Below are 17357 nucleotides of genomic sequence, written 5' to 3' on the forward strand. Positions count from 1 at the left end.
CAGTCTGCCAGCGTGCCACCGGGTCAGCAAGCTGCACGGGGGACGTGGGGGCAGATCAGGCCCCCCCCCGCGGGTAATCCAGAAGCAGATCTGGTTCCTCCGGACCATCGATGAGCTATCTGGAACACCCAATTAGCACGTGGCTCTCCGACCTGCTGATCCTGTTCGCAGTAACACCCGAAGGGTTAACCCATTAAGACACGGCCGCTCCAAACCTGCTACACGATTATTCAGACAAAGCGATTCCCATCGCCTGCTTCCTCATCGGCTGAGCTTTGTCTTAAAGAACACCGGCCGCGTTTTATTTAAAAAAATACGTTTTCTAAAATCTTGTTTTCTTTTTAAAACCGTTCTAGTTTTTGCCCCATAATATAAAGTTTTCAGGCGGCTGTATATTAGCTGTTTGAGTTCTCGCTCTGTTATCTGATCCCTGATCTACTAGACAAACACTCCGACTCCTTATTATACTGCCCATGGGAAACAATAGAATACCTCGGTCTTAATCACCAGCCAGATCCTCTGACTGATAAAAGTCTATGGAGGAACAGACTTCATTAGCGTTGCTGTAAAGCATCAGCTCAGTGTGGTGTTTGAGTCGGGAGAGTAACCCAAAATATCACATGACTGATTATATTACTGTATACAGTGCTGGGGTTATATTACCGTATACAGCGCTGGGGGATTATATTACTGTATACAGCGCTGGGGGTTATATTACTGTATACAGCGCTGGGGGTTATATTACTGTATACAGCGCTGGGGGTTATATTACTGTATACAGCGCTGGGGGTTATATTACTGTATACAGCGCTGGGGGGTTATATTACTGTATACAGCGCTGGGGGGTTATATTACTGTATACAGCGCTGGGGGTTATATTACTGTATACAGCGCTGGGGGGTTATATTACTGTATACAGCGCTGGGGGTTGTTACTGTATATATTCTCTAAAGCCAAGCAGCAGGATGATTGTATATTTTATATATTTGATATAATTTATATATGTTTTCGATGCAATCACATTCTACAAATAAAATCATTGTTTAGTAACTTTTGGTTACAGTTTTCTGCTCAGGTGAATAAATATATACGGTGTCTCTGTAAGATAATTCAGATTTATTCTGCTAAGTAAACCGAGGATCTTTAGAGGGAAGAGGAAACTCGCTTCTTCGGTAAGTTCTGATAAAAGGATTACAGAACTCGGCGCTCCGCGCCCCGCGTCTGCCTGCCCAATCCGAGCGCCCGGCTTATCGCCCGCAGTAGATCATCCCGCACAGGAGTCGCTAGATCGTGTTTCACGTTGATGAGCGGACCTCGCTCTCTTGTAGATGTAGTCTATAGAGGGTACAGGGGCTTCCTTATAGCGAGCCTGGCCAGGCCATATGGACCAACCAGGCGTCTGTCTTGGGCACCACCATGAGGTTCTCGAGCTACGACCCAACGTTTCTCATCATGTCTCGCCTACGGCAGCTTGCTGTGGTCTCGTTGATCATCGGCACGTAGAACGGAAAGCCATACTTTCTGGGGTATTTTGGACAAAGATCTTCTTAAGATTTCTTGCTGGATCAACAATACCCAAGAAAGGCAATGATTAAACGCGCCCCCATATTAACCATCGTGGTCTACAGTAAGCTATGGTAGCTTCTGGGGGCCCACAGCTGTTGGTGTGCAATCCCCCCCCCCCCCCATCACCCCGAGAGAAGGTGGTGATCCAAATCCATCTCCTGACCAGTTTCAGGGATCAGCCTGACTCTGAGCACACGGGTCTGAGGACCTCGAAAACTCTGCGGAACGTTCTCATCTTCAGCTGATCTTCAACGTTCTGTCCGTCAACAAATGAAACGGCGCAGGTTATACAACCCTGCTTTGGGCGCAGCCATGTGGCTGCCCTGCTCCTCCTATCATCCTCAGCCAGAGAGGCTCCATCGGGCCGCCTCATTATTTGCGGTCAGCGTGTACAGACGTGACGGTCGTCGGGTCAGTGCCTGGACTTTCCAGCAGCTCACGGTGACATGACCTCCCCTGCTACTCAAACACAGCTGCCCCAGGGTCAGCGGCAGTAACATTATCCGCCACGATGCGCCTGACACCCGCACCACGATCCGCCTGACACCCGCACCACGATCCGCCTGACACCCGCACCACGATCCGCCTGACACCCGCACCACGATCCGCCTGACACCCGCACCACGATCCGCCTGACACCCGCACCACGATCCGCCTGACACCCGCACCACGATGCGCCTGACACCCGCACCACGATCCGCCTGACACCCGCACCACGATCCGCCTGACACCCGCACCACGATCCGCCTGACACCCGCACCACGATCCGCCTGACACCCGCACCACGATCCGCCTGACACCCGCACCACGATCCGCCTGACACCCGCACCACGATGCGCCTGACACCCGCACCACGATCCGCCTGACACCCGCACCGGGGATTTTCAGCCGTTCTTTTTAGTTAGAACACCATTTATGGTCATTCTTGGGTCTGACAAGCGCCGGATCCCCTACGGAACTTCTAAAAGGTATGGAACACGCGTTACTTTCACCCAAATGTAATTAAGTAAAAAAGCTTAATTAGGTTCAGGCGCTTTGCCCAGACGTTCACTTGCCCGTAGCCCCAGTTGCAAACATTAACCCTTCAATACCAACCCGTCCATCACCCCATAGAGGTTTCTACAAAAGCTACAGATAAAAAAGTAGTGAAAGTGGTTATGCTCAGTTTTTCAACGTTTTTCTTCAAAAGAAGCGATTTCTATCAAGTCTTACGAAAGCAGCAAGGTGCTGATCACTTGCAGCCCTAGGATGCCCCCTGCTGGTTGCCACTAGGAGGCAGCTGCAGTTCTGCATCGATGTTTAGAATGATGTCAAATCGGGTCTCCGACCGACTCTTTGGAATGAAACCGCACTCGTTCCAGAGCTGGTTCTGCACAAGAATTTCCCGCCGGGAGCCTAGGACCAGTCAGGGCTTTTTTTTTTTTGGGGGGGGGGGATTATGAATCCATTGACCCTGCAGCAGCGCTCTGCCATACTGGCTAAACAGCAAAGACAGCACTGTGGTCTCTTGGAGGGTGACCTCTTTTCCGGTAACCTCTTGCAACACGCTCAAAGACGGACAGGAAGCGGAACACGGCCAGTCGGAATACTTTTATTTCTCATAAAAAGGAAAGCAGATGACAATCATGCTGATCTGGCTCGGGGAGAGGTTACAGACAAAAAAAAACAAATACAAAAAACAAAAAAGTAAAACACAAAATGTTCTCTCTGTCCACAAGAAGAGCAGGAAGCCAACCCCCCCCACCCCTAATATTCTCCAGCCTGCCATGAACAGAGACAGCCCACCGTATCCCGGCTCAAGGCACCAGAAGCTGTCGCCCTAGGGTGGCACGGTGTGTTTAAGGAGCAGAGGAAACACGCGTTATCAAGGCAATAAATATGGGTTATCCAGGAGCAGGGCGCTGTCAGGACATCCCCCGGACGTAAGGCAGCCTGTCTGAGCGACAACTAGAAGTCAGACGGGACGCCGCGCGAGATGAAGCAGACGAACCACAGACAAGCAGCTCCCTAACGATGAGAGCGGATAAACCGGCACATAAAATCATAAAGCACATGCCATAAAAAAAAACAACTGTCCGGATCCAGCACCCCGAGAAGGGGCGAGGTGGGCGAGCGAGACAAACCTCGGACATCGATAAGCGTTAGTTTGGTCCTACGTGATGATGAAGGAAATAAAATCTTGGGATATTACACAGATAAGTGCCGTGCGACCCTGACAAAAATATATATTAATAATAATTATGAGCAGCTTGTAATTAGCGGGATGGCTCCGCCCGGCGGGGGAGGGGCTACCACACGGGGCAGATCAGTAAAGCGAGGCGCGCCGAGGAGCGTTACGTTAGAAGAAGACACCGGCCCCTGTTGCAACAGATCTACTAATTATTAAGGCAACATGGCTACATAAAAATAAAAACACGCACACACGTTGCAGGACGGGCGGCAAACCAGGTGACAATCACAATATATATGAGTCTGGGTGGATAGGGGGAGGGGGGGGGCTCGTCACGGCTGACCCTGCCTTTCGGGGCAAACAAACCATTCCCTCCATCCCAGATGTCCTGCAGCGCGTAACACAGGAAGGCAGAGCCGGGTTAGACAGACGGCGCCCACTACAGACGGAAATGTCAAACCCACTTGGCATTTTCGGGGTGGTGGGGGGGAGATGGGGGGAGAGGGAGAGGAGACACCACTCTTCTCAGAGAGTGGAAGGAGTGGTGGTGGGGGGGCGTCGGGACCCCTTTCGGGAGACTGCTCTGGCTCCGGCCTAGTTCTTCCATTCTTTGCTGATGTTCAGGTTCCACTCCCAGGAGAGGTGGTTGGTTTTGTCATCATCAGTGAAGAGGGATTTCATGTTGTAACAGCCTCGAGCCAACAGGCCTTTGGGAGCCTCCTCGATTGGGGTGAGGAACTCGTACTCGTCGGCACGGGGGCCATAACTGCCAACCATGTAGTTTGACTTGTCCACTGCACATAAAGAGAGGGGCTGGTTAGAACACGTCAGGGGGGGGGTTCATCACCTGCTCTCCAGTGTCACCTTCAAGGCTGCAGTAGCTTTACCATAAAGAAGATGGGAATGAAAGGGTTCGGCACGAAACGCAAACATAGCTGCTGATTTAGGAGCGACCTCCGCGGAAAATCCTACTTACGCCTCACGCCTTTTCTGTACGTCTGCTGCTGGTATTTCAAGCCAGATACGATCTCCTTGTTCACCTGCAAAATGAGAACGGCCTCCTTGTAACATAAACGCTCTCCATGCCCCGACCAAGCCCTGCCGACAAAGCCCGACCCGGTGGTTTTATTCTACTTTATTTCTGATTTGTGAGGAATAAAGGAAAATAAGTGGGGGAAACAACTTAAAAAATAAGGGTTAGAGGACCTGGTGAATTGTGGCTCCCGGGTCTCGCTTACGTTGGGTTCTTGGGTACTTAATGGACATCGGGAAGCAGCAGCCTTCACTGATAAAGCTCTAATGGCTTTATATATATATTAGAAAGAAATCTGCCCATGGAGGGTGTTGATGGCCCAGGAGGCTCCTCACCTTAAAGCTGATTTTAATCCTGTATTCCACACCTTCTTTCAAAGTGAACGACTCCTTTTTGAACTTCTCCAGATCACCTGGTGACAGAGACAGAATCAGTTGGGTTAAACATTTAGCTTCCACGGCCACACAATCTCAGGTGACTTAACTCTGGAAGCTGCGGAGCCCCCGCGGTTATACAGACTCGTCGCTTACTAGTAATGGGGCCGTATTCACTCGCCAGCGTTAGTCTCGCTCCTTCTGTAGCCACAAAGCCTCAATGGCTTCCAACAGGGATGAGGATTTGGATGGGTGAATAATCAGCAAACCGGCCCTCGCTTTTTAACCAGAGGCACAAGACCTGCCCCCAAAATATCAGAGTAAACCCCCACCTACCCGTCAAATCCAGCTCCAGCGGGCCGGGGGCGCTCGCACATACCAGGGTCAGTTTGGTTACCACCACATTCGGAGCATGAGGGTCTAAGAAAGACAACGAAGAATAGTTACAGCATATCCGACACCCTATACGTACCCTTCATTTATATACCGCCTCATGCTGTATATAATACCACCCCCCCCCCAAGGCAACGGACTCACCAATGGCAGCCGGCAGCGGCCCCAGCAGCGCCTCCTTGTACTTGCGCAGACTCTCGTCGTCCTGGTCCAGCTCTTGGATTTCCCGGATGGATTTCTGGGCCGGGGGTCTGTAGTTGACGGAATGCTCGTCTTCCTCGTTCTCTGCGGCAATCTGGGCCAGCTGCTCTGAGGTGGGTTCGTGCTCGGCCATGTTTCAGCGTGGCACGCTGGGGAGGAAGAAAGGGCAGGTGATCTCAGCTGCACGTTATTTAACAGACACGTTGCCCCCGTTTGCCAACCCTGCTCAATGTACAAAAAGCTACTTACGCGCACAACAAATAAAATACGCGGGGTCACAGGGATCCACAGCCCAACTAATTAACATTATGCTCATCAGCCCCCCCCCCCCGACGCCCTACCCTCCTGAACTCACATCAACGCAGAACGCGTCCAAGTACCTAACCAACCGATATTTACTTATAACGCCCTAAAAATCAACAGATCCGGAAACCGTTTACATTAAACATTTTGGATACTTTGACAACGAGCACTAATTCCTCCCCTGCACTATAGTTCTTATTTTGGAAAAAGTGTGTGTGTATATATATATATATATAATTTTTTATTTTTTTTTAACATATATATCTATTAATATTAATATATTTATTAATATATCACTATATATTTATAAATATATTTTAGGTATTTATTAATATATATCTATTTATATATCTATTTTTAGGTATCTATTTATATATCTATATATTTATATATCTATTTTTAGGTATTTATTTATATATCTATTTTTAGGTATTTATTTATATATCTATATATTTATATATCTATTTTTAGGTATTTATTAATATATATCTATTTATATATCTATTTTTAGGTATCTATTTATATATCTATATATTTATATATCTATTTTTAGGTATTTATTAATATATATCTATTTATATATCTATTTTTAGGTATCTATTTATATATCTATATATTTATATATCTATTTTTAGGTATTTATTAATATATATCTATTTATATATCTATTTTTAGGTATCTATTTATATATCTATTTTTAGATATTTCTTGATATATATCTTTTTATATATGTATAGATTTTTAGATATCCGTTTAGATATATTTTTTATTGTTAGCGTCCGTATTGTTAGTAACGGTGTATATAATGATAGAATATATAATAACTTTGTATATAATCTGTAATATATTATGAAATGAATACATTTAGATACATATATGATTATTAGTGTTTATTATCGCTCGCTACTTTTTTTGTGTCTTTACGAAAGAGGCTTCAAGGCGCTGAATCGGGCTCGGTGGTAAATAAGTGGTTTTCCTCCCCACACGAAGTCGCTTGTGTTCCCGGTCATTGTAAGCGATAGATATTTATACACAAAACACGCTATGCTGGAAACACGCCATTTAGATTAAAAAGCCAGAAACCAGCGTTTAGAACGAGTTTCCTGCCGTAACGTTCGGAACCTTCTGCTTCTTCCCCGTTAACAAAGGCTGGGGAGGAATAAAAACAGACATGGAAGCACAGAATCTGCCGGCAGATCAGACCCGTTCGGCCCCATTCCTTGGAAATCACTGTATAAGTCGCTACCACTTCTGCCGGGAACCTGTTCCACTTATCTACCACCCTGTCCCTAGCAGTAAAGTCAAGCTGACAGGGCGGCAGCTACGGCTCTGATCCTAATAATCATGTAGGTCCTGATCGCTCCCATCGCTAACATGGGTTCCTGATACTTATTAGTTATTCATTTTGATCCATAACCCCGTTACATGGTTTTATTAAGCATATTTGGGGGAAAAAGTGACAGATCTCTAAAGGTGTCATCATTACAGTGCTCTGCTACACAGTCCTGGAGTCTCATAGTTTATTAGAAGAGATTCAAAATTCAGATTTCTTTCAAAATATTCAATTCCAAAATGACAAATATATTTTATTTAATATCTGAATTATTTGCCCATTTTTAATTTTTTTTACCCTTTCCTCCCCGCTGCAGGAGCCCTGTCTTGATAACGATGCCCCGTGAGCTACAAAGGATTGCCCCATCACCATGGGAAGAGGGGACAAATGGTTACCGGGGCTTATTCTGAAATACCGGGTGCGGCACCGGGCGGGTCCCTTACTGCTTACTGCCGGGACAGTATCATTTATCCGCAAACACCGAGCTCGGGGGCCATCCCTCAGGTGTCACCCGCACTGTCAGTGCCCGCCTGCCCCCGGCCTGCTCGCTGGGTCACATACCCCGGTTCAGAGACATCTCTTATATAGGGGTTTATTTGATATTAATGACCTCACAGATAGTCATCCCCAGCAGACACTCACCGGTCCCGGCTCGGATCCCCGCTTTCTCAGCTCCCACCCTCAGGAATGGCGAATGAAGGCCGTACACGCCCCGCCGTGCGCGCTCCTCGCCGCTTCCGGGAAGGGCCTTACTTCCGCTGGGGCCGCCATCTTGCTACACCCAACCAACAAACCCGTTCAGGGAGCGCATAGAGTCCTCCCTGCCAGTGCCCCCAACGATCTAACGCTTCGTGAATACCCTTCTTATTTAAAGACACAAAAAGGAAAGCGTACAGGGTGCGCTTCGCGGAAGCGATTGGAGTCCCAATATGGCGGCCGATAGTGAACACAGCGCGCGCCCGCAGGGGGCGGAGCTAAAACTGGACTCTTAGTCAAGATGGCGCCGTCCACTCCCGCGTGAACGGCCTTTGTAGAAGCCATGACAGCAGCTCATCCATATACCCCCATTACTCATTTTATTTCTGACCTCTTTACCCACCCCAAATTCTCAAAGAATCCTGACCTCAGGCCTCTGTCACCCAAGTACCCCCCCCCCATTTATCTCATCTTTTATAAGACTAACCCCCCAGCCACAAAAAGTATTTAAAGGAAGGAGTTACAGACAGCTTGAGTCACTAGAAAATACATTTATTTAAGGTTTTTGCTGAGAACACTAGTCTTTAAAACATTAAATACAGTTACAAGCCAAATTACCATTAGCAAGTAAAAACCAAGTGGCCCTATGCCAAAAACTGCATGATATCCCCCCCCCACCACCTCCCCTCCCAATAACCCAGGCAGCTTGAAACAGATATAGGAGATTGTAGTGGAGTACAGGCTATTGGAACAAGGCAAACATTCAGCGGTTCCGTTTTGATGCAATCACCATGGAAACAAATGGAGGGATGCCAACCGCGTCAAAGTTCTTGGATTAGGACTACGTTGGCGGCCTGTAAATGGGGTCCTGGTGGCCCTTTCCCTTTACAATACGGAAGAGAAAGATGCGTTATGTACAGCAAGAGCTTTGAATCATTGGCACTACGCACGCCCTTCAACGTGATCCTGATCAGAACGGACATGCAGACTCTTCCTTCAAGAACATGAAAAAAAATACATTTGGGATTCTTTTCTTTTTTTTATTATTTTGTAAAGTGAAAAAAAATGAGAACCTGCATACACTCAACAAGTAAAACCCATCCTCTAAACAAATGCATACAAAAAACTGGTCTGCTAAAGAAAAAATAATGCAACTTTACACAAGTTTAAAACCCTATCAGAAATAAAAGCCAAAAAAACAAAAATGCAAGTTGGTAGAAAGTTTTGCTGAGCCGACGGCAGCACGGTATACGAGGGAGAATCGATTAGCTGGTGTCCATCTGGGGAGGAAAGAGGCGAGCGTTAGACAGGGAAATATGGCGGTGCCATCAAAGAGACCCCCCCTATCATTTACAGCAGCTGTCACGAGACAACAGCTGCAGCAAACATCCAGCACCTAAACGTTAAGGGGGCTTTTACACGACCTACTGGTAGATCTGTACCCGGCTCCGATAACCCTGGGGAAGATGTATGACCAGGATGTGGCCAGGACCCAGCTGTTGATACAGACTGGTTTTCTATAAGGAATAATATGGTTGGATAATAACTGCCATCCAGATTCTCAGTCTTTAGCGGCCAAGGCTACCTTTTTTTCTCCCTGACGGGTTTAGGAAATGTTGCTTACTCTGGCGTTGTAGGCGTCGAGCTGTGCATCCAGTTCTTCTGCTGAAAGCTGCTGCTTTGTGTTTCTCGCGGCCCCTCGGCCACGGCCTCTGCTTCCGCCTCTGCCCCCTCTCCTAGCGCCAACCGCACCGCCAAACCCTACAGACGCCCCTCGTGGTCGAACCATGCCACCCCTTGGCTGACTGTAAGAGAAAGCAAGCGTCAGGCAGAGGTTCCACAATACAGAGCTCTAAAATCCCACCAAGGAAGACACGCACCTCTGTACTGGCCGCCGCTGAGCTTCTATCTGTGACGTGACCAACTGGATGTTCATCGGCCGACCTACAGGAGAAAAACACGTGTTCAGAACACATGCATGATGGGGGGGGGTGTTTGGACACAATGCCTCAATCGCTTCTATTTCCGTTAACTCACCATCCAGGGGAACTCCGTTATACTGCTTCATAGCCTTCAGCGCATCTGCTTTCCTCTCAAAGTGCACATCGGCCGTGCCTAAACTCCGTCCCGACCGGTCGTAGTGTACAGCGGCCTTCTTCAGGGTCCCAAACTCAGCGAAGAGCTCCTGAACAAAATATATCCGTTATTCTACCAGCACGAGACGCAACACACAGTTCCTTTACTACAGCCGAGCCACAAGATCCATTCAATAAACCCAGCGTCAGAACACTTATGTCGCAATCAAGAGCATAAATGGTTAAAGCACCACTAAAGGGGGCAAATAGAGGGGCTCTGGTCAAGAAGGCACAATGAAGGCTTTGCCAATAAGTTACTTTTTAAAGATACTCAAACATAGTTGCACTTTTGGTAGAAACTTTAACTGATCATATCCCAAGAGGCAGGCCCCTCATTTATTACACTTGTGTACTGCGCTGCAGACTATGATGGCGCTATACAATGCCATGAGACATTACACTGCATGGAATACTCACAGCATTCTACTTCCAGCCCTTGTTTATGTAATATGACGCCCCCCCCGGCCCGGACACTCACCTGGATATCAGCATCAGACACCCCGAAGTCCAGGTTGGAGACCAGCAGTTTGCCGCCGGTCTCCACTCCGGCTCCCGCCCCGAATCCGCTGTCAAACAGGTCGTGCTGCCACTTGTCCGGGAGCTGTTTGGGCTGAGATAACAAATGAGTGAGCGGGAACCCTCAGCCAGCACAAGTAATAACCGCCAGAAACAACCCGGAATACCAGGCCCCGGCCAGCCCTGAAGAGGGCCTGAACACAGCCCAAGCCCACACCACCTCCCCCCCGGAGCGGCGGATCCCGGGGCGGCCCCCTCATCCCCCGCTGCTCAAACCTTCTCAGGCCGGGACCACCCCCGGCTCCACGGTCTGCGCCCTCCGGCTGCTCCGGGATCTCACGGCTCCAGCAGGCCTCTCCGAGCGGCTCCCTCCTCCAGGGGCCTTTCCGCCGCCGGCCCTCCCAGCCGGCCCCCTCTCCCCGCCTCTCCTACCCTGCTGTACGGCGTGGGCCTATTCCTGCCGCCTCGGGTGAGCGAAGGTCTGGTCCGCAGAGAAGCTCCGGCCCCACGGCCACCGCCTAATCGAGCACCGGCTCCACCGCGGCCTAGTCCGCCGCGGGCGCCGCGTCCTCCCCGACCCCGGCCGGAGGTACTTCTCTGGGTACGGTTCATCTTGATGATGTCGTCCAGGGACATATCCATCTTGTCCCCCATGCTGGCTACGGTGGCGGGTATCCGGGGTACGGGTGACGTGCTCGGGTGCGGCTTCCGCTCCAACAATACAACGACTGGACTCAACCGCGCTTATATAGCTCCGCCCAGCGAGTTCGCAAGCCTGTGGCGTCACTTCCGCCGCTTGGCGCGCAGGAATGCTGTGCGTTTCACGCCTCGTCGTCACTCACTTGACCATGTGAAATGGTTATGTGAAGCAGGCGACGTATCATATCAAAGCAACGAATGGGTTTCGGGGACAAGATTAGCAAAAACGAATGATACTAAAACATTTCATGAATAAAGTCTGTAACATGGCACATATCTTTTAGATTTGGGGATATCTATCTATCTATATATACTTTTTAAAAAATGCTGTTGCTATGGCAATTGCTCTACTCTTATCTGTCAGGGATTATCGTGGAACAGCTGCTTCGTACTTTCGGGTTTCATCGTAACCCCCCAACCGCTTCCCCAATGGCTCAGAGATTGAAGGCCGGGAACAGGTGGCCGTATCCATGCCGTAACCCAGTACCGGGCCATGCTGGACATTTTGCCTTCCCGGTGTTGAATTTCTTAGTGTGTTGACCCTTTGATGTACAGTGGAGGTATCGCTGTGTCACACATAGTGCTGGATCCCTGTATATATTTTAGGGTTCTACACAGGATGTTGGGGCGCAGAATTAGGCACAATTTAGTGTAAGCTTGCGAGCCGCTCCCTCTTTTGTGAATGTATTGGTTCATCTGTCGGCTCTAGTCCCGTCAGACCCTGTGAATGTATGGGCTGTAAAATACGCTACGGCAATTGTTGGCGCCATGTACATTAAATACGCCCCGCATACGCTCAGAAGTGTTAAGCAGCAATGCAATCATTCCATTAGGAATGTAAAGTAACGACAAATTGTGTTACTTCTAGAGGGAAGATAAGACCCTCTCGTTACAGAGCTCAGTAGGAATCCATTACTACTCATATAATAATAATAATACTCCCCTCCCTCTGTCTGAACTAGACTGTAAGCTCGTTTGAGCCGGGCCCTCCTCACCCGTTGTCTCTTTAAGTCAAATTGTTATGTTATATACTACTTGTTTTGTCCTGTCCACCCATTGTACAGCGCTATGGAATTTGATGACGCTATATGAAACAATAAATAATAATAATAGCTAGAAAAATAAAAGTTGCCCATATCAAAGATGTCTCCCCCGTGCTTCAGCCTGTACAGGAAATTACGTCATCATCAAAAGTGTCCGGAGGGGCTGATTGTAGAGCAGATGGATTCGTAGACCAGAGTAATCAATAAGATAATATTTTGCACGGTGGGTGTAAATAGGGGGTAGGAGTGAAAATGGGGTAACTGCTATGGGGTAATAGTAACGTTTCCAGCTTTATTTCACAGGCTGACATGAAGGTCCATGTTAAGTCCTGGAACGGAGTGGCCTCCTGGCTGTGGGTGGCTAATGATGAGAACTGTGGGATCTGCAGAATGGCTTTCAATGGCTGCTGTCCAGACTGTGAGTATTTCACTGTATAGCAGCTCCTCATTGAGTGTCCCTCACCCTGTGCATGCTGAGTGCGAGCTGCCACTCCATGCACGGCATCCCTCACCTCACAGTGCGAGCTGCCCACTCTACACACAGCATCCCTCACCCCATATAGCACATTTGGATCTATACCTCTGCTTGATTTATATATATATCACAATGTATGGATCAAATGTACTTTCCTACATAAAATGCATCTTGGTAAAGCTTCACTTTGGGAATGTGGGAGAAAATCCACATTAATCTCGTCCTTATAGATTTCTTTCCTTTAGGGCCACGGAAGGGCCAACAATAACATTTAATGAGCTGCCCTGTCTGTGATATAATATACTCATAAAGATTCCATATTCAATCTAGACTGTAAGCTCCTTTGAGCCGGGCTCTCCTCTGTAAGTCTAAACAGTTGCGTACTGTTTGCCCATTGTGCAGCGTTATGGAATGTGACGGCGCTATATAAATTAATAAATACTAATGATACTAAAACATTTATGGCAGACTGCACTGGTTGCTATGGTAACTGCCTCATAGTACATTGCCACATTTTTTTTTATTAGAATTTTGTAATTAAATTAACTTTATTGGCTGGATCGCATATGATTGTACCACCGTTTAGTTAAAATACACATTTTGTTTCCCATACAAAGCCCTGGAAATGCTGCAATTTCTTCTTTTTTCAGCCAGATGATGGAATTGCACATTTTAGTGAATTAATTAGTTACTGTTTGTGTATACTGTCCATTTGAAACATTGTGTTGTGTATAAACATTATCCTTTCACTTTCGCCGGACCCCTCCCTTATAGACAATCGCGCGTCTCGCTGATGTAAATGGCTTCCTTTCACTAAGAGACCCCCCCTTAACCGTTTCACGCCCAGTCTTTGTGACGCCCCTGTTATACGTTATACACGATCCAGTAACACCTTTTCATACGTCTATCATATCCCCCCCCGCTGTGATCTCTCCCTACCTGACCCATTCCCGTTCTGGGGGCCATTAGCATTCCGCTGTTTATGTTTCGTATTCTATTTGTTATTCTTATATTCAGCCAATGCCGTGCTCCGTAATGTAGCCGTATTCTTATAGTATTACATCATCATTTGGTTTGCCCTACTATTTTCTTTTGCTTTCTGGATACAAATATCATGGTCATTTTTTTTTTTTTTTAATTTTATTTAAAAATAAAAAATATTGTCTATTAAAATAACATGAAATGGATCAGAAATCCAGCGCAGACGGGGTTAATGTTGTAAATGATTATTGTAGCTGGAAACATCTGATTTTTAATAGAATTTCTTCATAGAAGTACAGAGGTCCTTTATCACTCCCATCACTCCTGTGTCCCAATGGCCCTTTATCACTCCCATCACTCCTGTGTTCCAATGGCCCTTTATCACTCCCATCACTCCTGTGTTCCAATGGTCCTTTATCACTCCCATCACTCCTGTGTTCCAATGGTCCTTTATCACTCCCATCACTCCTGTGTCCCAATGGCCCTTTATCACTCCCATCACTCCTGTGCTCCAATGGCCCTTTATCACTCCCATCACTCCCATCACTCCTGTGCTCCAATGGCCCTTTATCACTCCTGTGCTCCAATGGCCCTTTATCACTCCCATCACTCCTGTGTTCCAATGGCACGTTGTGTTCTCTGATCCAGGACTTACGGGGTGAATACCGTACAATAAAGATAATTAATCTTAAAAACAGCACCGTTCCCGGAGGGAATAATACGTCAAGCAGAGACCTGGGGGCTTTGGGTTCTGTGGGTGTCTGTGACTCTCTCTCCCTGTCTGGGAGTCTCTAACCCCCTTTTCTCACCCTACAGGTAAAGTCCCCGGGGACGACTGCCCCTTGGTGTGGGGTCACTGCTCGCACTGCTTCCACATGCACTGCATCCTGAAATGGCTCAACTCCCAGCAGGTCCAGCAGCACTGCCCCATGTGCCGGCAGGAGTGGAAATTCAAGGAGTGATGTCGTACGGCCGCGCACCGCTCGTACGTCTCCCTATCATCCCCGATCTGTAAATATTCATCGACACTCAATCACCCCGAATCTTCGCGATAAAGACATGGAACGTTCCGGCAGCTCTCATTCCCGTGGTTTTCTAATAAATATTTCTGTCTGGCGTCTACGATGGTTTATTTCTTATGCGTTAGCTGCAGATGAGATGTAGAAATGTCAAGCCTGATTCTCTGTCAATCCTCATTCAGCATGCGCATCCATCGTCTATAAACCATCATGATTTGTTATCTGCATCCCATGCCGTGTTTTCTATATTAAGGGCGAGGGAATGCGTCCTCATATTGAAGCCATGCTAATTTCATATCCACGGGGGTTAACGTGCCACGGGTTACCTGCTCCTGCGACCGTGCTTTGCATAATAACCTTAAATGAAAGGGTTTATCATATATATATATATATATATATACACATATATATCCACTGAGGATAGGGTTAAGCAACCCCCATCATGCTCAGCCAACCAAAGACCATGAGAGCATGATAGTTGTCATCCACAGCAGATAGAGATAGGTTATCCTTGGTATATCACCATTGGGAAAACCAATCAAGGCTACCCGTAGGGCCAAGTCGGGGGCTCCTGCCAGGTGCCACCCACGGCATTAGAGAGTCACTGTGGCCCCTGCACGTTCCTAACATGGGGCCCTAATTTGCTATTCATGGCCGGTGACATCTCCGTCTCTTTGATCCTTGCTGTAATGTCTTTTATGTTCAATCACACGCGTGTTTGCTCAGGTTAGCTCTATCCGTGTTTCCGAGAACTCGCCAAGTTTTGATCCGATTTCTTTTTTTTTCCCAATAAAATAATCTGCAGTTTCATAAAATTTCCCTTTCATCTCTTTATTAAGCTGTTTATCTTTTGATGGAGATGGAAAGAGAGATTTAGCTCTTTCTCCTTCTCTTTTTCATCATTCCCTGTCACTTTAAATTTGGCTTTTCCCCCTTTGATGGGTGTTGCGTTCCTTTTGATTTGATTCCGTGTCTACCTTGTCGCGGTGAGTCACACGCCGGCGTGTAAATTCATACGAGGGTGAATAGTCTGGAAAGACTCCTAGCGGAGACATAACGAAGCGAGGGAGGAAAAAAAAAATCTATAGAAATAAATAAATTCCGAGCCTTGAAAATGAAGCTTGCAAATTATCTTGTAAAAAAATGTTTGGAGGAGGAACAGCTGCGCTCTTCTGTATCAGCGGAGCGGTGAGCGGCTCCGCCAGCTGCGGGGTGAGCGTCCTCCTGAGCTAATGTTTAAATATTTGGGACGTCAGCCAACACCCCAACGGGGGCCGCTTAAAAAAAAAAAATAACGATTCCCGTAATAATATAATATGCAGCCGTTCCTGGATGCTTGGAACGTCCTCGCTGATTACGAGCCAGATTTGGGGGAGATGGCGCTTCTTTCAGGTCCTGAAATGGTTAAAATGTGCCTTGCGCAGCTTCGCGGTTAACCCTTTATGCTTGATTATTCTGCACTCCCCTGTTTTAGTAGCTACCGGCAGAAGCTATAGGGCTGTGGATGACCATTTCTGACCTGGGCGATAGACCATGGCTGGTGCCCTCATGAGCAGGTTCTAGAATCCCGTAATTGAGAGCGTTATGAGCATCAGATGAGACCCCCCCCCTAAGCAAAATTGAGAAAAAGAGGACCCAAAGGGGCTTGTTTTGGGGGTAAAAAAAAATAGCAGATCTGCTCTTTTGCGTAGGGATAGAAAACAGTCATGTCCCGGCCAGGTGACAGCCGTGAGTCACTGCGACGGTGACAGTTCTGCATAAAATGAAGAGATAAGAAGGATTCCATCGATTAGCCGTCGGATTAACTGGAAATGCGCGGCACGGTGTATTGGAAATGAGAACGTCAGAATTTTAGAGCGATCGGCGTCCCCACCTGCGGGCGGAAGGGCGACTTCTTAAATCTATTGCAGTTTAATGCGAGAGACAAATCGATCGGAATTGGGGAAAGTACAGGAAAGAATTTACAGATGAGACCGTTTATTTATTTATGTTTCCGGGGGGGGGGGGGGGTTAGCGCCCGGTGGGGTACCTCGGTATTAAGCCAGTGGTTGTTGAATCATCTAGCTGGATCGGTCTAAGCGAAGATTGAGTCTTTATCAACCATGAAACCATTTATTGGGCCAACGTAGAGAAACATAAGAAGTCTCTTCTTCTAGAGAAACATTAATAAAAGTGGAGTTCTAGAGCAACAAGCTCAGGAGAGAGAGAGGTGTTCTGGACCAGGCACTACAGAGAAAACCACGCTCTAGAACAGGCTAAAACATATAACAAAGTTCTGCCTGGAAGTATGAGTTCTAGAACAGACTAAAACTTGTATAGATAAGTCTGGGTTCTAGGACTGGGTTCTAGGACTTAATACAACATTTATAGATAAGACTGTTTTTCTGTAAGTGGCTCACAGAAGTCTAGTTTCTAGGACG

At 47.4% G+C, this 17357-nt stretch overlaps 3 protein-coding genes across 4 annotated transcripts; 1 reads left to right on the forward strand and 2 right to left on the reverse strand.

The window, feature by feature from the left end:
- Positions 1-4330: 4330 nt before the first annotated feature.
- On the reverse strand, positions 4331-5870 carry LOC149278756 (rho GDP-dissociation inhibitor 1-like). Of its 2 annotated transcripts, none has more exons than XM_089501785.1 (5): positions 5681-5870; positions 5480-5563; positions 5105-5181; positions 4714-4776; positions 4331-4399 (listed from the first exon to the last, which is right to left on the reverse strand). In XM_089501785.1, exons 1-5 carry the CDS (start codon positions 5868-5870, stop codon positions 4331-4333), a joined length of 483 nt encoding a protein of 160 aa, XP_089357911.1. The 2 variants fall into 2 exon arrangements, with proteins under 2 accessions (XP_089357911.1, XP_089357910.1); XM_089501784.1 differs by having other exon boundaries at positions 4331-4530; positions 4713-4776.
- A 1212-nt stretch (positions 5871-7082) lies between these two features.
- On the reverse strand, positions 7083-11374 carry LOC149278757 (THO complex subunit 4-like). Its single transcript, XM_089501824.1, has 7 exons — positions 11153-11374; positions 10683-10814; positions 10107-10254; positions 9950-10013; positions 9694-9874; positions 8016-8148; positions 7083-7189 (listed from the first exon to the last, which is right to left on the reverse strand). The coding sequence occupies exons 1-7, from the start codon at positions 11372-11374 to the stop codon at positions 7083-7085; spliced, it is 987 nt and encodes a 328-aa protein (XP_089357950.1).
- Positions 11375-12771: 1397 nt separating this feature from the next.
- LOC149278758 (anaphase-promoting complex subunit 11-like) lies at positions 12772-14880 on the forward strand. The gene is made up of 2 exons (XM_089501827.1): positions 12772-12880; positions 14735-14880. The coding sequence occupies exons 1-2, from the start codon at positions 12772-12774 to the stop codon at positions 14878-14880; spliced, it is 255 nt and encodes an 84-aa protein (XP_089357953.1).
- Positions 14881-17357: the final 2477 nt, after the last annotated feature.

This window comes from Sceloporus occidentalis, unplaced genomic scaffold, assembly GCF_023333645.1.
Source record: "Sceloporus occidentalis isolate IW3139 unplaced genomic scaffold, rSceOcc1.0.p SCAF_182, whole genome shotgun sequence".
Taxonomy (NCBI): domain Eukaryota; kingdom Metazoa; phylum Chordata; class Lepidosauria; order Squamata; family Phrynosomatidae; genus Sceloporus; species Sceloporus occidentalis.